General features: G+C 43.1%; 1 protein-coding gene across 2 annotated transcripts; it reads left to right on the top strand.

The window, feature by feature from the left end:
- The first annotated feature begins 877 nt into the window (after nt 1-877).
- On the top strand, nt 878-24,924 carry paplna (papilin a, proteoglycan-like sulfated glycoprotein). Of its 2 annotated transcripts, none has more exons than XM_047611508.1 (27): nt 878-1,210; nt 2,921-2,983; nt 4,481-4,584; nt 7,952-8,012; nt 8,110-8,212; nt 8,309-8,439; nt 9,365-9,488; nt 9,579-9,659; nt 9,761-9,933; nt 11,238-11,361; nt 11,454-11,580; nt 13,924-14,128; nt 15,045-15,221; nt 15,322-15,472; nt 15,756-15,836; nt 16,622-16,820; nt 17,084-17,168; nt 17,318-17,444; nt 18,251-18,674; nt 19,716-19,874; nt 19,956-20,083; nt 21,155-21,206; nt 21,316-21,462; nt 21,906-22,033; nt 22,231-22,336; nt 23,040-23,215; nt 24,371-24,924. In XM_047611508.1, exons 2-27 carry the CDS (start codon nt 2,927-2,929, stop codon nt 24,547-24,549), a joined length of 3,609 nt encoding a protein of 1,202 aa, XP_047467464.1. In that variant the 5' UTR covers nt 878-1,210; nt 2,921-2,926; the 3' UTR covers nt 24,550-24,924. The 2 variants fall into 2 exon arrangements, with proteins under 2 accessions (XP_047467464.1, XP_047467463.1); XM_047611507.1 differs by having other exon boundaries at nt 879-1,210; nt 22,228-22,336.
- The last annotated feature ends 711 nt before the right edge of the window (nt 24,925-25,635 follow it).

Raw genomic sequence — 25,635 nt, 5'->3', positions numbered from 1 at the left:
CGTAATAGTGGATATACTATACTTTCTTTTCATGTGCACAATTGCTTGCTTTGGCTGTTCCATTCAGTACTGATTCCCAATTTTTGAGGGAACGTTATAAGAAAGATGTCTACTTATTAAAATAATGAACAATTTGAGTCAAGTACCGAGGATTTACAGGTGTGATTAGTGATTTTCCAGATTAAAGTGTGGCACAGTGATATAGTGATTGTATACGTGTATGTAAACGTACTGACTGATCCTCTATATAGGTTCTGGGTACAAATCCACCGGCCAACTTGGGCCTTTCTGTGCAACGTTTGCATGCTGTGGTGCTCCGGCTTCCTCCCACCATCCAAAGACAAAGGTGTTAAGTAAATTAGTGATTCTGAATTGGCTGTAGGTGTGCATGTGAATTTAAATGGGAGCTGGTTGACTTTAATGCCTTATCATATTTGCATGACGTTAATACATGCATTCAAACCCAGCGTTTTACACCTCAGCACTTTTAGTGTTTATTTTTAGTGATTTAAATTAAGTCAGGCGTAAAGAAAAAAAACACATGTTGTAGAAAAAAACAAAAATGTTAAACCATCTCCTTACATCCAGCTCAACGTTTAACCCAATAAACCAAAGCAAGGAAACATTTGGGAACCATTTCCAGCTCAAAATAAAAACCCAGCCTTCACCTCGTATCCTATGATGACTTTAGATGATTACCCTGGCATGTTCGCAACAAAAAAAAAAAAAGAAAACACCCTCATCTAGGACATGTGAGGCTTACAACAAACGAACGCGCTGATTAACTGTTATTTTTACAGTCTGAAATTACAGGCTGTGCGTAAAAGGTGCCCATCTCTGTCCGCTGGGGCTGTAATTGGATCGGATGGGGCTGCTGGTTAAAAAGCGCGCTGATGACGCCGCGGAGGATTCAGCCAACGGGACTTTCTCTGCGTCTTCTTCTTCTTGTTCTTCTGCTTCTCGGGTTCCCGTTGGATGCAAGGCAGAACGAAAGAGAGAGAGGGAGAGAGAGACAGAGAGAGACAGACAGACAGACGGAGAGGTTTCCAGCCAGAGAGCCCTCCTCATATATCCAGAACACTGCACCTCTGTTCCGACGCATCTTCAAGCCAAAGCTCCGGAGAGAAGCCAGCTGTCAGTTCTGTTCTGCTGCGGGTCCGGCGGGTTTTGGGGACTCTTAAGAAGCCGCTTTTACAACCACTGAACAGGGGTGAGTAGATGAATTTATTTCAATCCAAATAACATTTAAAGCCCCTTATTCTTGCGTCAGATTTTCTTTGGATATTAGCTCCTTTTTATGATCTTTGCCGGAGTTTAGAGGAATTGACTGCTCGGGGTCAACAATCACCAGAGAAAAAAAAAAAATAGAAGAAGATATATATATATACATATATAAACTTTTTTATATTAAATCAAATAAGTGATCGTGGAGAGCCGGTCTCCAAATATTGCTAAGATCAACATAGACACCCAGGAATACACGCACCTTATTATGTAACGTTCATAGAGGTGTCACAGTAACACACACCTTCCCGTAAGGTTCAATTAGAAGTTTCCAGCCTGCGAAGGTTCCCGGATACGCACAATACGCAAGAGGCGCAAGACGCTGCCTGCTCAGGCTGACTAACTGACTGATGAATAATTGTTAATTTGGTTGGATAAAAGCATGCAATGCTCGAGGCTTGAGGCTTATAAATAGAGATGCAGGGATCTCAGCTGGTTGGTGTCTTATTGTGATTATTAAGATTTTTCATTTTTCGGTGGTGACATATTTTACCATAAGAATAAAGTTTGATGGAAGCTGTTTTTGCTGAGGGTCATTTGTCAATGTATTGATGGAAAAATAACAATACACCAATTCTTGAAATGAATCCAAAAATGTGTAATATTGACCAGTTTCACTCTCTCGTTGTCACTTTGCACCTTCTTCTTCCATTTTATCTGAGTTTAGATTCAATATTTTAGATTTTGGGCCAGGTGAAAGCAAATCATTAGGTTTTATGGACATTATTAAGTGATTTCCTGGAAATAAAAAGAAGATAAATGAAATCCTGAGTCAGTGAGAAGCTGCAAGTCCAGACAGCACCGTGTCAGATTACCACCACCACCCATTACCATTACACTGTTGCTCAATTGTGGCCTTTTGGCTCTTTGAGTGTTTGTGTATGTCTGAGACAGACGGGATGACTCCATGCTTTCACTTTGCCCCTGCACAGCCATCCATTTAATTTCTTGGCCCGCGGGGTATCTTTTCCTCTCCGTCAGGGCATTTGGTGGTCATGGCTGACAGGTCAGAGGTGGTTTGGCAGCTCTACCTTCAGAGTGGGGGGGGGTTTGCAGGAAATCCACCATTTGCTCGGAGGGAAAAAACAAACAAACAGCCTCTCCACATGCAACAATGGCAACATTTTTTGCTTGGTTAAGCAATTAGTGTCGAGACAGCAGGAGGAAGTGATAAGCATGGTGCTCCATAACTACTCACAGTTATGGAGGTGTGCCTTAGTTAATCGCCAGTTGCTAAATATAATTTAATGTGCCAAATTCCAAGTTGATATCTTAAAACTGAGTCCCAGATGTATGTTTCACCTGGAGGCAACTTGCTCCCCTGTGGATTGAAACTAAATCTGCAAAACATAGAATTCCCACTCCAAAACCAACACATAAACGTGGCCGAGAGTGTGTCTGTCAAGCCAACGTTGAAGTCCCAGCTTTTAATTTAACATTAATCAGCTGCTGGAAAAAAAAAGGAAGTTACTCAGCGTCCCTATAGCTCCTCTTTAGTATTTCACATCCCATCAGTGACTCTTCACTCTTGTTGTCCTGGCTTGTTTTCCACAGAGTAGTTTCACATTGAACAACCTATATTAGTCACAGTGACTAAACTCTGGATGCCTTCTCTCTCTCTTTTTTTTTCACCCAGGCAACGATGAAGATGTTGCTTCCTCTGCTGATCCTTCAGCTGCTCCTGGCTCCAGCATTCATGGTGAGCGGATCCACTAGAAATGAATACACACAAAGAGGAAACAATGAAAGCAGCACAAACAAATGTTACAAACCAAAACGGAAACACCAATAAACTGCCTCTCAGTCTGGATGACTCTCTTTTAAACCAAGCCAATTTTTAGAGTAGTTGTCGTGTAAAGTAGAGTTGCAGCACTTAGCTACATAATCCATGAGCAGATTGATGATTTCCGTAATTGTTTAAGCACAAATACCAGGATTTAATGTTTACTGCTTCTAAAATGTGATTATTTGTTCTATAAACTGTATATACTGACATGAGAGTCAAACTCTTTGCGGATGACACACAATGCTATGTTTAGAAATCCTGATGTCCATCAGCTTTACTTGAAAAACAGTAAAAAGTAAGAGACATTTTTGATGTAGATCACAAAGGGGCAAGTGAACCCTGCCCTCGGAAACTTTTTAGGTATCTTTACAGGCTGCCTGTTATTTCTATGACTATGCATTTCAGAGGGTGACTCACAGCAGTAAACATGCTACACAGAGTGGCACAGACTTGTGTGACTAGTAATATAGAAGAAGTTAGATAAGAAATTAGAGGACAGACAATTGGTACCAGAGAAAAGAAATTAGACGATAGGAGCTCGGTGCAAGAGAGAAGAGGTGCATCGTCCCCCAGCTGGCTAGGCCTAGTGCATAATAAATAAGGGATGGTTCAGTCCAGCCCTAACTATAAGCTTGATCAAAAAGGAAAGTCTTAAGCCTGATCTTAAAAGTACAGGCGAGCAGAATAATAGCCGAAGGCTCTACCTCCTATTTTACTTTTTGAACCACAAGTAGTCCTGCACTTTGAGATCAAAGTGATCTGTTGTGATGATATGGTACAAGGACACGTATTTCACATATGATGGAGCAACGCCTTTAAGGGTCTTGTTTGTAAGGAGGAGGATTTAAAATTCTAGATTTTAAAGGGAGCTATTGCAGTGAAGCTAAAACTGGAGTAATATGATCTCTCTTGCTAATTTGAATCAAGCTAGCTAAAGGGCTAAATATTATGTAACATTGTGTGCACGTAGGATTTGGTTGGTGCAAAACTCAGTCCCACCTTAAGGCCCATTTAGTAGCTCTTCTGGATTTTTCAATTATATCGGACAACTTTCCTCTGCAGCACAAGTTCAGGTTCAGGTTACTGTACTTGTACCTGTAGGTAGATTTGTTTTGCAGCCAGATGATGCCATCCTTTTACGTTGACACAAATACAAAAGTCACAGACATGTAACATGAAACCTGACATGAAGATGAACGTACGAGCTGACTATGAAAAATATGGAAAGTACACAGGCTCCACCATTAGGTATATAAAAGGTCAATGAAATACGTAAAGGAACAGCTGTGGTAAAAGAAGTACAAAGCACTAGTAAAGGGTAATTAAAAACCCTTAGTCTCACTTTAAAAGCTAATAGTTCTTGTTTTTGAAGGTAGAAATTACAAATAACTTCCTGTCCATCGCATCCAGGTGCCCAGCGTGGATCACTGGGACTCGTGGGGTCCTTACGGAGAATGCAGCCGCAGCTGTGGCAGTGGCGTCACCATGAGAACCAGACGTTGCATAACTCACAGGTTCCAATTCCTTTATCTGTTTTCGGATGCACATGAACACACGCTGCACATTCCTTCTTCATTTTCCTTTCTAGCTCATTGTGAAGCCCTGCATACATACAGACACGCAGGTTTTTGTTTCCCCTGTGTGAATAAAGCTAATTGTGAGGTTGACGGGCACAGACTGTATCTTGATTGTAAAGGAATGCCTTGAAGTCTGGAGGACGTGGGCTTGTCTTACATCCAGAACACACTGCTGCAGGGAGGGGCCCCTTTAATATTAAAAGGACTTCTTAGTTGCTGGGTGTTGCCGTTGGAAGAGGATCGGATGGGGAGTGGACATTTGTGTCTTTAGGCTGAAACAACTTCTAAAGTGTTCTAAAAAAAACATCAACACAATGTTCCCTGGATTATGATCCTCTAATCGTTTTGTTAAATAAGATTTCTGGGAAGTTTTTGAGTTGGCTCGTTCTTTTCTTACGTCTGACGACAACAGGAGCGAGCAAGGAGTCATAAAGTCATGCTGGGGGCTGTTGCCAGCTTTCATTGAACATGTTGTAAGAGGTGTTATTGCTGGAATCCAGCTGGCATGTTGCCTCTCGTAACTCTTAAAGTGATCTGTGGTCATGAGGTAGGTGGAGGAGGAGGACGATGAAAGTGAAAGAAGATCTTGTATTTAATTAAAAGTACATGTTTTAGTCCAGTGGTTTCCTTCCCATCCCATTAGTCCTCTTTACAGGGTCAAAGATAAATCCAAGGGGTCAAAACAGTAGTATTCTAATAAAATATTGGATAATTTATACGGTTATGGAACCATGCAGTAGGTCCAGTTATTGTTTCTATGATTAAAATGGATGCAGCATCATTGTGCTTAAAATATATGGGATTAATATTGCGCCATAATTTGAAAATGCAAAAGAAATAAACTGTGCTTTTGAAAGCTTGAAATCTACCAAATACACTTTTGCATTTTCAACCTAGACCAGTTCAGATCACCACTTACAAGGTAGAAGATCAAGAGAACAAAATAACGGAAAACGTATTGGAGGGTGGAGAGATGCAGCCATGAAGAAGAAAAACTCTTCTGACAGTATAGACTAATATAAAGTCATATTTGCAAAGGTTTAAATTTCTTTTCAGACTTTCAAAACTAACACAAACTATTTTCAACTTTGAATTATGGCATGTTATTAATTCCATACACTTCTGTTGCATCTAAGTTGGAGTTGGACGTCACTCTGCTGCAAGGATGTGGACTCAAGGAAAATTGTCTTAAGAGTCTCTTATCAGAAAAGCTCAAGGTTGTTCAGTTCTGCAAAGCTGTTACTGATTGAATCTGAGTGTTTTTAGAGGTAATTTTAAAAGAAAAAAGAAAAAAAAAAACAGCCTCAGGCTTTAGAGTTTAAGTGAAACCATGTGAGGAGTCCAAAGCAAAAATCTTCCTTTCGGTGAAACTTTAACCAACTCACAGACATCTGACTATACCTGTTTTCTTTAGGGGGGTCCCAGATCATGAAGCTTGAAAAGGGCTGATTTCATCTCAAACAATGAGCAGATTTCATCTTTGTCTTTGAAATTAATCCACTGCAGAGACAAGGAAACCACAGCGTGTAGTGAGAAGTTCAATGTTCTCTCTTTTGAAATGTTACGTAGGATAAAATGGAACCACTCCAGCAAAAATACGTCTAATCCTGTTTAGGATACAGCACGTTCTAACAAAAAAAAATGACTGTGTTCTCTACTCATACGTCATCTTTTGTTGCCATTAAATGCTCCACCGAATATGAAGGTGTGTCTCGGTAACAGTGGGGGGGGAATGTCAGAAAAAAAGAACAAAGTTTTCTTCTTCGTTCTTTTTCTGAAGAAAGATGCCCACCAGGCAGAACACGTCCTAACACGTCCTAACAGTTTCACTTTGTGGGATATTTTTGTTGCATTTATGTGACAGCAAACTGCAGGAAAATCTTTGATATAAATAAGAATAAAAGTAAGCCTTGGTGTCGTGGTGTGTTCAAGGGCTGGTTTTGAACATGTCCATGCAGTCAGTGAGTGAGTCAGGCGTTCTGGTAATTAGTCGTCTTCTCCTCTTCGTCTGAAGGATGAGTTTCAGGGAGGGAGATCTGTCCTTTACCTTTTAGTCGTCTGAATCATACCTTTAAACACTGTGATTTGACAGGTTGAATCATTGTGTGCTTTACAGGAACTCCCATGAAGTTACACGTTAGTTTCCATATAAAACTGGCTGATCTTGCTGCAGTGACCTTCTACTTCTCGTTGTCTCCGCCACGCTTTCGCTTCTGTTTCAGATTTGTGCAATCAATAGCTGCCACTATTTCCATGATTTATTTGCTGCTCGGAAAGGACAAAACGTTCTGTTTTCGACTTGTTTCAACCCTAATCTCCGGCACGTCGACAGGAGCGCGTGTTGTTTTTTTAGGCTTAAGGGCAGGTACTTTTGGAGGTGAATCATGAGTTATCAGCAGGGCTGAAAAAAGGCGGCTGGCAAAACCATCTGTCGCCTCACAGCATGTCCTGCGCACGCAGGTGTTTGGGCAAAGCCCAGCGCTGCTGATGTCGAGGCACACTGCTGTGATGTGAGGTTCGGTTTTGTTTTTACAGGTACAGATTAAAGAGGAATGCTGCTTAATGCCTGACATGAGCCTTGTTATTTCTGCACACACAGGCGGCCCGAGCTGTATTTGCATATGTTCGCTGCACCCAGTCATTAAATGTTTCTGTCCCGTTAGGAGGAACTAAGAAGTGTTATGAAAACTAAGTAGATTTTTTTTAGCACTGATGAGAAATGAAAATAAAAGTTGTTGCTTAGTTTTACTTGGTAACACTTGGTTCTGCGGCTCTGGATGAATTTCCCAAAGTAACTGTTATCTCGACTTCTCTTTGCAGCTTTAGACTTAAGCTTTTCACTGCGTTAAATTGAGGCTCAAGTGCTTTGAGATTTACCAGGAGACAGGATACAAGCCAGGATTAGCTCTCGTTTTCATAAATCCTTTGGTTGTCTGGGCCTGAAATACGATATTATACACGATGACATGAGAAGAGATTAAAAGAGATGAGACAAGGTAAGATCATATGTAATAAGATGGAAAAAAATGAGATCATTAAATCAGACAGACTAAACAAAGACAAGAAAATATTATGTGAAGCGAGATGAGATGAGAAGAAATTAAACGACATAAAATAAGACGACAAATTATGAGATAAGAGAGGATCAGCTGAGAACAGAGGAGAGATGAAATCAGACGGGATTAAAAACATATAAGAGAAGATACGATGAAACAATACGAAGACAGATGAGATGAGATGAGATGAGATCTCTTTCCCTTTTATCCTCATCCTCATTTTCACGTTTCCTCGTCTCTACACACAGGACGGACGGAGGACACAACTGCGTCGGGCCTGACAAGTCCTTCCGCTCCTGTAACATCCAGGTGACCAAACCCCTTCTCTCTCTGTTTACTGGATATTTTTTATTTTAAATGAAACTTGTGCCTGTTTCTGCATCGCTGACCTTTACCTCCGCTGCAGGACTGCCCGGAGGGATCCAAGGACTTCCGTGAAGAGCAGTGCTCCCAGTTCGATGGGACCGACTTCCAGGGCAAACGCTACAAGTGGCTCCCGTATTACGGAGGTGAAAATCAGAGTTGGCTGTAACTATTGTAATTAATTACCGGAGATGACAGATGAAGCGTTTTAAACTCTAAAATCTGACTCCTCTGTCTGGCAGCTGAGAATCCCTGCGAGCTGAACTGCATGCCGAGAGGAGAAAACTTCTACTACCGCCACCGCAGGGCTGTGGTTGATGGCACGCCCTGTCACCCAGGGCGGAGGGATATCTGTGTGGATGGAGTCTGTAAGGTGGGTTAGGGTGGAAGGGAACACAAGAAGACATAAGGGGAAGTAAAGGGATGTTATACATGTTTCTAATTAGATTAGGGCTCGGTAGGATGTTCTATTTTAAACGCTCTCTGGCCTGCGCTGTGAGTACGTACAGAGTAATCCAGTCTGCTCATAATTTTGTTTTGTAAGTCCTATCAGTGAAATCTCTCGTATCTTCAGTCAAACTCGTCCCTCACACCTCATTAATCACAGAGGGCACAATCAGAGGAGCAGCAGGGTCTAAGATTAGTTTCACTATGTGGTAACGTCAAACACTGCCTCTGCTCTTTTCTCACGCAATTATTGCTGCAACCCATGAACCTTTTACCCATAAAACACCTCGTAAAATCCAACCTCTGACTTCACATCTCTGTAAACCTCCTCCTCCTCCTCCTCCTCCTCTGACCAGAGCAGTGGACCTGAGTCCTCTCTCCTCTCAGAATGTATTTGTAAATGTTATAGTTGAGTTTTTAAAAACCTTGAAACCAGGGTTTTTTCTTGCCAGGGTGTATAATTGCTACTTTCACAGAAACAGTGTGTTCACATTTCATCACATTTAGTCTCTCAACACTCTTTAAACCAGGTCTTCCATTGTTTTGGGTGTTGAACCTGCTAATCTGCGGCTGGACCGCTGCTTTTTGTGGCCAAGCTATCTAGCAATGGTGACTTTTTTTTTAATGTGCAATTCCACTGCTCGTTTTAAATGACATAAGCTTTGATTTCAGTGGAACAATGTCACAAATTAAGCTTTTAATACAGGCCAGTATCAACATGAATAGACTGTACTCAACTGAGTTGACATACCATTTGATGTCTGAGGGTATGTACTGAATACTACAATGGATTTGACTTGTATTTCTCTGTGTTTTCTTATGAAATCCTTCCCTCCGTTTACTTCCATCAGCGTCTGGGCTGCGACAACATGCTGGAGTCTCCTCAGCAGGAGGACCCCTGCCTGCAGTGTGGGGGCAACGGCCAGTCCTGCTATCAGGTCAAGAGCAGCTTCACCGTACGGGACCAACCGACTGGTACGACGCGCGTTTCATTTTCCAATCCTCTGAGGTGGAAGGAAACCGGAAGCCAAGTTCTTATGAGTTTATGTCCTGTTTTCATGTCAGGCTACAACCAGATGTTCATCATCCCGGTCGGAGCCACGACCATCAGCATCAGAGAGACGGTGGCCACGCGTAACTACCTGGGTGAGTTTGGGCTTTTTGTTTACGATGCAAATTGGGATCGAAAGAAAACAGTTTCTGTAGTATGTTGTGTTCTACCTAACAAAACTGACATGAATGATCAGCTATCAAGAACCTGCGTGGAGAGTACTACCTCAATGGCCACTGGGTAATCGAGTTTTCCCGTGCGACACCAATCGCTGGCACCACGCTGTACTATCAACGAGGAGCTGAGGGGGACAACATCCCGGAGACCATCATTGGCCGCGGACCCACCACTGAACCGTTGGTTGTTGAGGTAAGATCACAGAAACCTTCAATGCTTCACAAACGGTCTCACACTGCAGAGAAAATAACTTTCAAGTGAATTTCCCTTATTTTGGTGTAAACAATCCCCATATTTCAAAATCCACACGATGCCTTTAAGCTGGCTGCTTCACAGCAACATTGAGATCAAAAACTAAGCGATAAAGATCTGGGCCCATTAAAAAAAAAGGCCAAATGAAAGGAGCTAAACTAAACAAACCAAGCAATCTGAAACAGTCAATTACACAGACCGATTATTCTATAAAGAAATAACATAACACACTAATATAGTACCTGCAAAAAAATGTCTATAATTTAAAATAAACATTCCATTAATCAAACATATCAAACTTAAGTCTTATAAATTTCACTAAATCTAAAACTAAATAACCCAAATCCCCCTAATGTCGAGGGACCTTGGTACGGCCTGGTTGGAATTTCCTGCATTTAGCACCACTGCTTCCTGGGGCCAGTCCCCAGTTCAGGCCAGATGACCACAGCAGTGGAAGCAAAGGAAACCCCCAAGAACTGGTAAACCATAAAGAGGCTCGGAAGCATTAAGGATAAATAAACTGTTGAATATAAAAAAACAAGTTGTTTCACACAAGTACTGAACGTAGACAAGGAGAGCTCAGTCAATCAAATGAAACTGAAATATTATACTTGTATAGTTGTGTATTCTAAAAAAATTAGCCAAGATTTCATATCTATGAGGTTTCACTTTCAGGGATTTGCTACAGTCCGATCTTCACAGCACATATCTATATGAACGACCAATGAATTCTGAATTATAAGAGCTAATTCTCTTGCCTGTGAGCTGAAGCTTAAGAGAAATGGGGTCATGCAGCAAGAAAACAACCCCAAGCACATACAAAATGATTGAAGAACGAGTCCTGACCTTAGTTTGGTGGAAATATTGTGGAAGAACCTGAAGTAAGTGGTTGTGAGTTAACATGTGAGGTTCTGTTCTGAGGAATGGGTTAGAATTCCTCCAAGCTGCCGCAGATGACTGTTTTATTAAATGAATTAATAAATGCACAAGTATCATATTTCTCTTTGTCTACTTTTAGGATAAATCTGCTGATGTTTTGAGTCATTTTAATGCAGAAAGTTCGGAGGGTTGCAAATGCTGTTAGCATCACTGTATATGTTAGCTTCAAACAGAACTACCTCCAGCAAACACTCAAGGAACCACTGGCATGTGTGTGTGAAATCATGTGCAGTGTTTTACGTGGAGAAATGGTCATGAAGTGGTGAAACAGTCTCTGACATCTGTGTTGCACCCTGTCCTCTCAGCTGATCAGCCAGGAGCCCAACCAGGGCGTGGAGTACGAATACTACCTTCCAAACGGACGCTCCAGAGAGGGCTACTACTGGAGCTTTGGATCCTGGTCGGCGTGCAGCAAAGACTGCGGCTCAGGTCGGGCTGCGGGAACTACTGGCTGGAACTACAGCTAAGTTTATTCCACCGTTTTGCTTCTCGGAAACAACCTCCGTCTCGTCCCCCTTCAGGCTACCAGTCTCGGTTGGTCTTCTGCACCATCGATAACGAGGCCTATCCCGACTACCTGTGCGCTTCTCTGCCGAGACCACAAACCAACCGCACCTGCAACCCCCACCCGTGCCCACAGAGCCGCAGGTAAACACAACCTCACCAATCAGATTTCAGAGGCGTTTTCTTTTTTTTTTTTTTTTTTGTTCCAATCATCAAGTAACTTCCAGAGCAGCTTGTTGACCGTTGCTGCTGTGTTATGACTGTCTGAAAGGATGGCGTACCTGTATCCACCACAGTTGTGGAGATCCTCAGAGAGACCCAGAGCCTATGTGTTCAGGTAACCCAGGGTCTGTTTCAAACGCAGGGGGAGACGTAATTATTAAGCCAATATTTTAATTCATTCTGCTTATTTCACCTGGGAAACGAATCATCTTTAGCCACTTGCCAATAAAAATGATTCAAGTGGCTAAAATTGATTTGATAAATAACTGAAAACAAATTCTCTCCCCCTTTGAAATGTGTTTGACTCTTGAATCTGTGTTTAGTGCAAAGCCTGTTCCTCCGTGTAGGGTGAGAACAAAAGCAACTGTCCAGCTCAGAGATCTCCCTCCAACCCTGTAACGATTTATTTCCGGGGAAACTGAACCGTGATCTGAGGCCTTATTTCCACCAAAGACGCCCCTCTCCTCTTTGACCTGTGTCGCTGATCCCTGAGCTCGGCTGCTGCCTGACTAGCTTTAACAAACTCTAAAACTCTCTGTCCATTAATGACGTGTGTGCAGGTTTATAGTCGTCACGCTGCGTGTGTTTGTGGGCAGCGGTGTGATAGTAAATAGTTTCGGCTTCAGTCAGTGACTCTCTGGTATTTCCTGCGTCTTTTCTTTAAAGCTCGGAAACCTGAGATGTTTAGGAAGCTCGAGTAGCTGCACCCTCATTGTTCTGCAGCTTTAACAAACACTGCATGTTAGATCAGAATCAGTAGATGCTAACTCTGAGGTTGTGGTTTGGGAGATGGTTTTTTTCTAGTATCTAGTGTCAAACTAACCAGAACGTGGAAAACAGTTTCTGATTTTTAGCTGAGATCAACCATAGTTTATACAAGGATGTTATCAACATGTGTGTGTGTGTGTGTTTTTTAGTTGCTGATATGTTTAAAGCAATGCATCCTTTTATAAGCATGCATTGCATTTGAAGGGTTTCATTTCAAAATGCTGATTTATGTCTGAACAAGGAACATTAATTACTTTAAGACTGAAGTTATTGCTCAAACAGTTGGTAATAGACCCTTCATGGCCCACGTCAGTGTAACGATGTTAGCTGGAGGCAAAACAGAGGGAAGCATGACGCAACCTCTGTTAAAAAGACGTCTTTGCCAAAACCAAAAAATCAAAAACACTAAGTTGAGGTTTTATCACATGCCAGCCACTGCTAGTAGTAGCTGACTTTGGTTTAGCTTTGGTTTTTAAAAGAAAAGAACTGGAGTGAGACAATCAACAACTATGCGCACATTTCATATCAGATAAGATTAATATGTAATGCATCATCAGTTTCAGCCTGAATAACATTGTAGTTTACAATAAATTGTGATGTGTTAGACTAAATATGTTAATTTATGGTTCTTGTTATATGTTAATGCTAATGCTAACTGCTAACTCAACATTAGTTACATGTTTCTGGTCCAAGCAGAAGTTACATTTACTACTTAACCCTCCACAGTGAAAAATCAGAAACTATTTTCCACTTACTTCTCGTAATATTGTTGTTGGAGAGACTTCACTTGATAAAGACGGACCAGACTTTGTCCACTCTGTGTCCTCCTTTGGTCAAATCATCTATCCAATGAGTGAGAGTCAAATTTTTAAAATAACACTCACGGTCTCGGTGAGTGAGTGTATTAAAATATGCGTTTTCCTCGTCCATTCTTGCCAAAACAGTCCGTTGAAATATGCTGACAGTGTTTGCGTTACAGCTACAGTGTTTGAGATCTTTTGCTTCCAGTTAAGCCCCGCCCCTTAAAAAAACGCCACACTTTACACAAACTGTGAAAGGGCTCTATACAAACTAATAAGCTGATGGGTAAACACTGAAATTACACTAAATCATCTTTTAAAACGATTTATGTGAGAAAAGTTTTCTTCTCTCAAAGTTCCAGCTTCTCAGATTTTCTGCTTTTCGGTTTTTAATTAAAATATCGAACAAAAAAGTCAGTTTGATGTCAAAGACATCATTCTCTCCGTACCAATAATAAATATTTGACATGTTATAGCTCAACTAACTGTCAAAAACACTAGTTATTGGTGATGTTCAGAGACGTTTACCTCTAAAGTTGTGATTTTTAAACCAAATTTTAAACATATAACCACAAATAAAGTAAAAGAAAATAAATAACTACATCATTTTGGAATGAAACTCCTTCCATCAGTCGTCTGTTTGTACTGATGTGGTAAAAAGACTGACGCTCTCCTCTCGTCTCCGTGGGATACTCAGCTGGAGGACCGGGGAGTGGAACACCTGCTCCGTCACCTGTGGCGGAGGCTCTCAGGTGCGCAGCGTGCAGTGCGTTTCCCATGATGCCTCAGGCCCCCGCGTGGTGGAGGACGCCGTCTGTGCCGCCTACGCCGAGGCTCCACCTTCTCTGCAGACCTGCAACATGCACAAATGCGCCGAGTACCGCGTGACTGGATGGAGCGCGGTGAGTGAGGCCTGCACTGGTTTATATATTTACACTTTACATTTAATGCATCACATTTATGTTGATGTGATTAGTTCATTAGAATGACATACTTTTTCTCAGTAAACTGTAGATTGGAAACAAGCATAAAGATGTACGACGTTACTACCCTCTTTTTCGACATAAAAATCAATCTGAAGGTTTTCCGATTCATCTGGAAAGATGTTATTTGTGGAAACTCTTTGTGGAAACAGTGTTAAGTTGTGTCTGAAATATTTTAAATTAACCTCCCGAGACCCTGCATCCTCATATGGGGACGTTAAGTTTTAGGTTTGTTGCAGATTATTCTGTTTAATTTAAACTTTTATCCCCATAACTAGATGCTAGTTGATGTAAAAACATGAGCGGTCATGTAATAATGTGGACAAGGTACAAGTTATTACAACTTATTAACATTCCTAATTTAATTTAATAGTAATGAGCTATAACTTTGCTAATTAGCAAGTACCCGACTGAGGACGTTGGGATTTCATTATTTGCAATTCTGCCTTTGCACAGCCATGTTCCGACATGAAAATTAAATTATTACATGTTGGCGTATGAAATAATCCCAGTGTCCACGCACGAGGACGTCATTTTTTTTCCAAAAACGACTTCCTGTTCAAAGACGATGCTTTAGTTTTTGTAGTTCTTAGGTTCTGCTAATCCCAAATAAAGGGATATGAAGAAATTAAAAATGCATAGCAAACAACAGCTCAGGTCTCAGGAGGTTAAGGAGGCTAGATGTTTGTCCCCCACCTTTTACTACACCCATGTCAAGATCTAGAAAACAAACGCACCCCCCTCTTGTTTCCTCGTCGTACACTTTACCGAAAGGCCTCAGCATTCGCTTGTAGATGTGATCTGAGTAACAGATCTGTAAACTGTGTGTGTGCAGTGCTCCGTGACCTGTGGTCCAGGTCAACAGACCAGGGATGTGACCTGTGTGGGTTCGGGTGGAATGACGCTGGCAGAAACGTCCTGCAGCACCTTGCTCCGCCCGGCCGTGGTCCAGACGTGCGAGATGGCCCCTTGCTCCAGACAGATCAGCTGGCACGTCGGAGAGTGGGGACTGGTGAGCGCGATCAGACACGTTAACAACGACACGACACAACGCCCGTGAATAAAGACGACGCTTCATTCCTGATGATCGCTCTCCGTTTTTTGTCCGGCAGTGCTCTAGAAGCTGCGGCTCCGGCAGCAGAGAGCGTCAGGTGATCTGCTCGGACCAGCAGAGGAACCTGTACCCCGTGGACCAGTGCAACGCCCACCCTAAACCCTCCACAGTGGAGCGCTGCAACACCCAGTCCTGCTACAACCCGCAGGGTGAGGAGGACACGTAAAACGAGCTCCTACATCCGGCCTCCGAGCTACGCACACTCCCCTTGCATTCTTGTCATTATATGCAAATGTCTGTCGACGCACTTGCAGCTCTAGACTCGTAGTGCAGAGAAAGGGCACGAAATAAGTACAATGAAACGATTCATTCGGCACGTGGTGAACATGCAAATACAGAAACGTACGATAAAGTGCAAAGAAAAAGTGTTAAGGAATCACACGCTCACATTTCAAACTGTCCTGTCATCATTTTTTGTTTGTCCGTGTGCAGCTGTTCCCAGCGTTCAGGACCCACGAGGACACGACAACACTCAGACTGGCTTCCAGCCCTACGTGCCAGATCACGCTATAGGTCAGACTCTTTTTATACATAAAGACCTGAAACCTCCACTCACAATGTCACTGAAATGAGAGATGAGCTCTCAACCGAAGTGTGTTAAAATAATGTTTTTAGAATCTCTCAGTTACTTCGAAAGTCAACAATAATTAAATAAACTACTTAAACTGTCAGATTTAGTCAAAAATTGATTAAATTTTCCCATCATGCACTGGACGCTAACTGTGCAAATTCCTGCCCTTGTGTTCCTCCTGTGTGCTGACATAACTCCTGTCACTTTGTCCCCCGTCACTCCCCTAACCCCCCCCCCCCCCCCCCATCCACCCCCACTCAGCCTGTCCCCTCACTAATTATCCGGGGCTGACTGACATGTTTTCAGGGTTCCATGGCCATGGTTTGCCTGATTAAAATATTTCTGAATCACTGAAGTGTGCTAGCGCTGGCTGCCGTGTTTCTTGCATTTTCTGGCACTTCCAGGACCATGTGCTGTGCCACTGGTCAGGAATGTCCGTTCAGACGTCTTGTGTGCTAATTTCCCCCGGGAGACTGTTTATACCGATCACTGGCACGGATCCTTTCCAATGTTCCCTCCTTTATCTTTCCATGAACAAACAGTCCCAAATGTCCTGAGAAGTGTTTTGTTGGAGGTTTATGTGCATGCATCCAGGCTCACTGTGTGACCTCAAACACAATAGACTCTATTGTAAACCTGCAAAGCGTCGTGTGAACGTCTCTGCCGCTTCATGCAACGTTTATACGTTAAAAAACCCGCGTCTGAATCCTCCTCTGCTTGGTTTCAGGCCGCAGGCCGGAGACGAGGGACCCGACCCAGACCAACACAGTCTACGACCCTCACAGCTCCTCCCTGGCCCTCCACTGCAGCCAGTCTCGCTACGGCTGCTGCCCGGACGGACGCGTCTCAGCCGGTGGTCCTCAGGGTCTGGGCTGCCCACAGGCTCCAGCTCCCACTGACGCCCAGCCACACTGCGCTAAGACCAGGTATCCTCCTCCAGCACTGTCATTACGCTGCGGTCGAGGTTTTCATGCAGAGTCTTAGTTTTAGAGCTTTTGTCTGGGTGTCGCTTTTACAGCTATACGACCGCGCTAACCATGATTGGCGTTGTGCACGACCAGAATAGAAAACCCAAAGTGACCAGGCTGAGGCTGAGGTTTTCTTAGAGATGTTGTACTTTCTGTTATTTTTGGCCCGCGCTTTGAGTGCAGATTGCTTCATTGTTTATGTCTTCTCGCTTCCTTTTCAGTTACGGCTGCTGCCAAGATGGTGCGACGGCTGCCCAGGGTTACAACAGGGAGGGCTGCGTGGAGTATGTGGCCCCTGCACCCACTGTAAGCACACACAGAGGAAATGTTCCTTATTTACGTTTTACATGTTGGCTGCACATGTTAAAATAACTCGGACTGTTATATAAGAATGCATTCAGTTCTCACTAGTGGACCTAGTAGTAGATGCATAAAGGTCTGTAATGTCCCCTCAGGTTCGTCCTTCTCTTCCTACTGAGAATGCGGTGCAGTGTCGCATCACCACCTACGGGTGCTGCTTCGACCGCACCACACCTGCAGGAGGACCCAACGGAGAGGGCTGCCCCGACCCACCCCACCACAGTGAGATGATCCTTTTATACGTTGATAACATACTTGATTACAAACACATTCTACTGTGACTGATTATAGAAACGACAGAGTAGAAAGAGAGGGACAGAGAGGCAGTGAATTACAAAGATTCCAGGCTAGATGTGTCACTTTTCATTATTCATTCATTTGAAAGCAACAAGTACAGAGAAACAGTTGCAGAAGCAGCATCTAGTGTTTTGTGCATGTTTGTGCAGGTGAAGCTAATTTCCAACACCGGTCTCTTGTTGGGCATCAGTCAGTCGTCTTTAAAATACATATAATCAATGCAATGTATGTGCAATAAAAGCAGCAGCACCAGCCTGTAACAAACAAAACAGACAGTTTAAAATGTGATATATGTGAATATCATATATGTGAATAAATGTCTGTCCAGGTTTTAACCAAGACGGAGCTGTGAAATCTAAAATATGAGTTTAGAGGTTCAGGCCGCTAATTGAAAATGTTTGTTTTTTGCAAAGAAAGCTCAAATTCCATGAGAGCATAATTAATTGGTGTTTAAGGCAGTAGATTCTAATTGCACTTATTATTCCAATTGCACTAGATGAAAATCAAATCAAACTTTATTTATATAGCACTTTCCATACAAAAATGCAAAGCAAAGTGCTTCACACAAACAAAAACATACATTACAACAAATACAAATAAAAACCCAATCCTCCCAGCCCCACATATAGACCCTGCCACGCACACGCACATACACATGCACATGCACATGCACATGCACATGCACATGCACAGCATGGTAGAAAGTTCAGTAACGTGTTTCTTTCCTGCAGTCGATCGCTCCATCTGCTCCCTCCCCCGAGCCGCCGGCTCCTGCAGCAACTGGGTGCCGAGGTTCCACTTCGACGTCATCACCGCCAAGTGCCTTCAGTTCTGGTACGGGGGTTGCCACGGCAACAGCAACAACTTCATGACCCGAGCCGAGTGCCAGAGGGCGTGCCCTCAGGTGGCCGCGCCCGTCCAGCGGCAGGAAAACCCCCACGCGGGGGAATCCACACCGGGAAGGGCCCCGTCCGGGGGGTCAACGGACGCGCGGTCACGCAACATGGGGAGGATCTTCACCGTCCAGGGCGGCTCCACCGGCACCGGCAGACAGGCCACGAGCGCGGCGACGCACGCCCACAGGGCCAGGGTCCACCTGAGGCCACGCCGGCCTTCCACCGCCACGGCCGTGCAGCACACCCTCCCAGCCGCGAGGTAAGCGCCCCCCCTCCCTCCCTCTCCCCCCAACGAAGACCCAGGAACCCCCACCACCACCACCACCGCCGCCACCACCACCAGCCTCACAGTGCTGCTCACAGCCTTCTTATCTGTGCCGAAGGAGCCCAAGTTCACTCTGTCCCTCAGGGCTGAGGAGTGAGCTGAAGGAGACAAAGACAAATCATGGGAATATGATGAGGAAGTTAATGTTCAGGGGTTTTTTTTATGTGTGTTCATAGCAAATTCATATAAACAAGATGAAGGACTATAGCTTACATCATTTGCACAAACTAACTTTTATCTTAATCATAATTAACAAAAATTATGAGAGAGGCTTTTGTAATTATATAAAAAAAAAAGACTTTGAGACAAGTCAATACATTTAAAGTCAGTGTTGTCTTTAAAACTATTATATATAACAACCGCCTATGCATTTGTCTTTATGTGCGTCAGAGTATTTTACACGCTTTATGTTACGCAGTGGATGTTTCTTAGAGCGGTTAAATCTGAGCTCTCGCTTCCTCTAAAGCTGCTCCACCGTGTCTCACGCCCTCACGCCTGCTTCCGTAGCGACACCTCGTTTTTCTCTCCTCTAACCCTCGACGTAAAGTCGGGACACCACCCCCTACACGGACACCAACCACCACTGTTTCTCACGCTTCTGGGACTCTTGCGCTTGCCTCTGTGTGTGTTGTCATCTTGTTGTGATTAGATTGAACTAATAAAGGTTCTGCTGTGAAGCTTCACGTCCTCGTATTTGTGTGTCGTCACTAAACCCTGCGTCTGGTGGCAGCTTCTCCATCTTGATTTCGTTGTCTTGTGGGTGAGGTCGGGTTGCGTCTCTCGTCTTTTTCCCCCTCTGAGCTTTTTTTTCCCCCTGATGAACTCTTGAAGCCGGGTTGCGGGCGCTCTTTATGCTTGCTTTGGTGACCAACAGTGGAGCATAAAGTGACTTCTCTTTCTCCCTTCCCATCGTCTCTGTCTTCCTTTCTTTTTTCCGCCTTTTCTGTCCCTCCTCCCCCCTCGTCCTTCCCTCAGTTTGACCCTGGAAGGAGTAACCATCGATAAGGGCGACCCCTCCACCGTGGAGGCTTTGGTGGGACAGACGGTGGTGCTGCCCTGCAGAGTCAGCCCTCCGCCGTCGTCCACCGTCGTCGTGGAGTGGAGACGAGAAGGCGTCCAGCTGTCGACTCACAGGTCAGCTCAATTTGTAATTATTAAATCTCATTCTGAATTTGGTAAAAACTGTTTAAAATACTCTGCACCTGTGTTCCTCAGGCACCGGCAGCAGCCCAACGGTTCCCTGTTAGTCGGACCTGTCACTACCTCGGACTCCGGCTGGTTCTTGTGTGTGGCCACTCGGGAACGGGAGCGAGACCACCGCTACATTTACCTCTCTGTGTCAGGTAACAGAATACTAATAATTTAAGTTTAGTAAAGCTGTTATTCAAGCAGTCACACTACAGTGAGACCTCAAATTATTGTCTGCACAATAGTTGCAGCTACTGCGCAGTCTTCTAATTAAAAAGATCCATAAAACACACGGTCAACGTTTAGGTGGAGAGGTGATGTACACAAAATATTTGGACTTTTGAAGCTGGGCCTTGTGCAGATGTTACATAGCAACGACACTCCTAGATGATGACACAAAAACAGTTTAGGAACAACTCAAAACATGAAGAACGGCACAAGGTGTTGACGAAGCAGCAAACTCTGGGTCTGCAAAATAAATGCAGTTCATCAAGTGGCCACTAGAGGCTCCAAAAGGGAGAAAATCCCCATAGACTCCCATGTTAAAAAGCCCAACTTTACATTATTATTAAACATGTTTACAGTCTGGTATAAAAAACAATTTTGGTCTCAATAGTTTATTTCACTATTCATGTCAACTGTGCAGGTGGTGACATTTTTTTCCAACTCTTTTGTTTATTGTTTATTAAGGTTTAAAATTCTGCATAATTAAGGGCGTTCCCGCTTTGAGTGACAGGTGGTAGCCTGGAGCTAACAGGTTAGCAGAGAGTTGGGTGGAAGGTGGTCCTCACTGCAGTGGTGCATATTTACTTCCATGCTTTGCTTCATGCCCTATCAAATTAAAAGCATGAAACGTCCTCCAAAAAACAATTTAGGTGCATTTTGGAAAACTCAGTTTAAACATTTGAACACACCTAAATAAACGTTTGTGCACACAGCGCGGATTGTTCTGTCGATTTCTTTAAAGATTAGAGCCCTTCTGGGAACACTTTCACCTCATGTGCAGTCATGTAATTGGGGCCAGACTCGGTCCAAACTCTAATTTGATCCCAATTAGTCCGTCACGCGAAAGTCGAGAAGATTGGGGTGAAGCTGATGTCTCTGGTTTTGCGTCAGAGTGCGCTGACCTTGAATCGTTCTTTACGCATGACACGTTAATGTGACATTATGTAAGTGAGTTATTACTGAAGATTTCTTTCTCTTTAATCATACGTGGGCGTAAAAAGGATCACCTCTGCTGGATCCTACCTCGCTTCCCCGAGACGGCCCCATCCCGAGGTAACGACACTATCCTGGCGTCTGTAAATCATTTCCATTTTATTCTTAAGGTTCTGAGAGAAGAGTCCATCTCTTTCGCTGGCTTTACGGTCCTGTGATCCCTTCTCAGGTTCAGTATCGAGCGCTCGGGCTCGTCTCTGGTGGAAATGCGAGCGGGACAAACAGTCAGACTGCCCTGCACCATCGTCCCTCCATCAGCTCTGCAGTCGGTCGTCATTCAGTGGACCAAAGACGGACAGAGCCTCAGTGACTCCAGGTAATCGACTGGTTAATGAATCTCATTTCAGAGGAATATGTCACGACGCACGAAGATAAATCAGGAAAGAGGGTAAAGGTTTTAGTTAATACCGTGCACATTTAGAGAAACATAATCACGAGGATCTGGATGCATCGAGGAGTGGACCTCTGTTAACCTGACCTGGAGCAGAACTGCAGCAGTTTCAAAATAAAAGGGCAACAAACAGCACCTAAGAAACAAGACTTTACTGTTCTGGCTCTAAATTAATGGTTTAATTATTATTTTTTTTAAATATTTATTATCTATTAAAAACGAAAAATGTTGTTAGATCTTCAGAGAGACATGATGTTGCCTCCATCTCCTCTTGGAACCTTCGCGACATCTGTATTCTCTATTCATCGTCTAGAGTCTCTGTAAAGAGTTTAATCAGACCCTGAACCCTGACCCCCTGAACGCTGCAGGTTTACCAAGCACTCAGACGGCACCCTGATCATCGGCCCCCTGAAGAGCGACGACTCCGGCGTTTACACGTGCACGGCCTCCACTCAGCAGCAGCTGGAGCAGAGGCAGCTGCAGCTCAGGGTCCAAGGTGAGTGACTTTTTAAATGCGTAGCATCCAGCTTTTTTTTTTTTTATCAGACGTCTGTGCTTGTTGTAATGCCACATAATCACCAGCAGGAGTCAGTAAAGAGCAGAGACGACATGAAGCCTTGATGATGTTGAACAGAATCATGCATCCTGTGTTATCTCTCATTTAACAGTTTATTTGGTTCCATTTTCCAGCAGACCTGAAGATCACCACTGCTCCCAATAACATCCAGGTGTCTGAAGGCAGCACGGCTCTGCTGCCCTGCGTCGTGTCAGGAGACAACGTCAATATCGGCTGGTCCAGGTAAACATGAGGTCCGAGGTCCAAAAGTGATCACAAGAGGCCTGAAACTGCAATTATTTAACAATTAAAAGGAGTCACAAGTGCTACTATTTAAAGGACACCAGTTGACTCGAAGTTGAAGTAAATAAATTCACTCAATAAATCAACTTCATGGGTCCCAAATTCCAATTATGAGCATTTACTACAGTAGCTTCTTCCTAACAAGTGTTGCCCTGTGTGGAAAAAGAACTGAACCACTATGGCAGCTAGAAATGTGACTTCTATGAAGTAGAATTAGTTTTATTTCTTCCAGTTAAATAAGAAATTAGCAGAAGTTTTCAGAGGCTTATGAAGGTGCATTAGTCTCATGGTTTTTAATTTTGAATGTTTGGTTTTTCCTTGTGTTTCTTGTGTTATATCTGTTTCCTCTCTTTCTTTAATTGATGGATTGGTTTCTCTGGTGTGAGCTCCGCCTTCATTAGTCTCACCTGTGTCTCGTTAACCTCCACGTCTTGTTCCTCCTTTTCGTTTCTTAGATTTGGGCCTTTTACCTGTTTGTGGATACTTTGCCTTTATTAAAGATTATTATATTTTCTTCCCGACTCCTCCCCTTTGTGTCCTGCAACCAGAAACCTGACGGATCAGGATCCAAAACAAACTATATTTGATTTCAGTTTCTATCAAACCACTCCGGATAAATCCTCTGGTCTTGATTTAACCACAGGAATGGCGTCCCGGTGCGTCCCAACGGCCGCGACATCCTCTTGTCGTCCGACGGCAGCCTGGTCCTAAATCACGTGAAGCCTTCGGACGAGGGCACCTACACCTGCAACGCCTACACCGGCATCTACTCCGTGAGCGCCACGGCTGAAGTGAGAATCATTAAAGACACGCAACAAGGTGAGAATAGAAAGAGTTCAGCCGTGAGGGATGATTAATGAGAGTGGATGGATCTGCTCCTCTCTCCTCTGCTTCGTCTTTACGGAGCTGCAACAGTGTTCATTGCTTTTCATTGCTTATACATTCTACCTAAATGTCATGTGTTTTTTACTAGAATTATGTGCAGTGATGAAATCTACAAGACCACACGAGGCAGAAGTTTATAAAAATATTCAAAAGTTTTAATTGTTTAATTTAAATGTAGAAAAAAATACACTATTAATCCCAGTTTGCCACGATGGTGTTTGGCACTGTTTTGGTTTTAGCCATCGTTAGCGTGACATGAAAAACTTAAATTACACTTTAACAGCATTTCAACGTAAGTATGTGGAAAAATACTGTCTGTATGACCGATTTAATGCAACAAAAACTAACCAGAAGAGCTAATAAACAGAATATTACTGTTTACTTGATTATTGTTTACACACGGGGGCGGCCATCTTGGTAGCTCTACTCGGGGGTAGTGAGGATTCTACGACTTTCTGAGCAGAAAATACGACTTTGGGAGACGTTCCAGTTCATAATTCTCGGAGACTTGGAAATGGGAAATTCCGACTTCCGAGTAGAAATGGAACGCACCGCATGGGTTGAGGGGAGGAGCCTCTGTGGGTCAATAGTCACAAGATGGTCAGTGTTATTCCCTCCTCCTCCTCTCACTGGTTTTAATGTTGTGGCTGACAACATTGTCCGAGCCTACTCACTTATAACATGTCTATCCGAGTTTGCTTTATCCAGATGCTTGTATGTATTCATGCGCTTGCTTCTCCTCCTCTCTGTTATTTTTTTTTGTCACATTAGTTCTTGCTCCTCAGGTTTCAGGCTCTGGATTCTGCAAAGCATCTTGAGATTGTTTAGTTTAACTCAGTGAACGCCTCACAGCGCTGGTTGCTTGTTTGGTGCTGGAGTGATAATAAAGGCTATTAGTGCAGTGGTTTCCCCCTGAGCCCTTAAAAAAATATATTTAGCAAAGAAATTAGGCTCCACCTGGAAACTGTTACTCATGTAAACGTGCCGTGCAGGTGAACAAAAGGACTCCCTAGGCTGGTCCTGTTCATGTCACGTTATCTGCTTATGAACGTGTGTTTTGATCAGAGTTGCATCTCTCCCGTCTTGCAGGCGTTGACGTGCCTCCAGAGTGCGTGGACCAGCCCGAGCTCGCCAACTGTGAGCTGATCGTTTACGCCCGGCTCTGCTCCAACTCCTACTACTCCAGTTTCTGCTGCGCCAGCTGCACCAGGCACTCAATGAAGAACGACAGGTACCGTCGGTATGGGCTGAGGCCAAACAGGATGTAATTACTGCTAACTGTGGGAGGAGGAGGAGGAGGAGAAGCTTTGGACTGCATTTTAACTGCTGCGTTTTTGCCAAAAGGACTCAAAACACTGACCATGCTGTGCAGAAATTTATCAGTGCATTAAGAAAAGGGACAGATTACTGTAGACGTAGTTATAAAGTATCTGAGGAAATAAGTTATTCACCCACTGGACCTGTGTTCTCTGTTTTCTAGAGAATCACGATGATTTTTTACTGTTCAGGTTTTTATTCAGAGGATATTTTTTTGTTTGTTTGTTGGTGATTCACTGATACGTCCTTCATTTCAACGTCATATTGTTTATTTTTATGTAATAATTTGATAATAAAAGTACTATTTTGATAAAAAAAAAAAAAAACTGCGCTGGCTTGAAGGTTTTTTTAACACTTGCGCCTCTAGTTTCCGCCACGAGGGGTCGTTCAAGGCGGCAAATTAAATATGTCGTTCAGCTGCGTTTTAAAACTTTTTCTCTCTTTTGATCTCTTTTAGATGAGTTATACATTTAAGATGGTCCAGACGTTTTCCTGGTAGCTTCATTAAGGCTGATGTCGCAGTTATTTCACATATTTAGAGGATTATGGTGAAATGAGCTCAGTTTTAACTATTGATTCTCAGTGGGGAAAAGGATGTTACAGAAATCCAGTCTAAAGAGATATAAGAAGATTTTAAAATGATAAAATATGTTGAATACAACCATTAACGACATCTTTTGGTACCATTTAATATTTTAATATAATTGTGTAGTTTGACTTTTAAGGTGAAACTATAGACTTTAAAATCTTTGGACAAACTTGACTCTTATATTGTGTAATGTTTCTTATGTGGTTTCACTTTTTTTAATTTAATCTCTGTTCATAAACAACATGTCACAGCAGATCTCAGTTGTCCTAAAATAATTTATTTTTGAGATCCAGGATATAAAAACAGGTTATATTCAACATCTGGATGAACTGAAGCAAACACCACATGCACACGGACATTAAAATGATATATATGGTTATTATTATATTTATATTGTTTATATTAAACGGCCATACCAAAAATAAAAAGTCAGCGATGTTAAATCGTC

This window comes from Mugil cephalus, chromosome 17 (genome assembly GCF_022458985.1).
Source record: "Mugil cephalus isolate CIBA_MC_2020 chromosome 17, CIBA_Mcephalus_1.1, whole genome shotgun sequence".
Lineage (NCBI taxonomy): Eukaryota > Metazoa > Chordata > Actinopteri > Mugiliformes > Mugilidae > Mugil > Mugil cephalus.
This window is presented reverse-complemented; position numbering and strand designations above follow the sequence as displayed.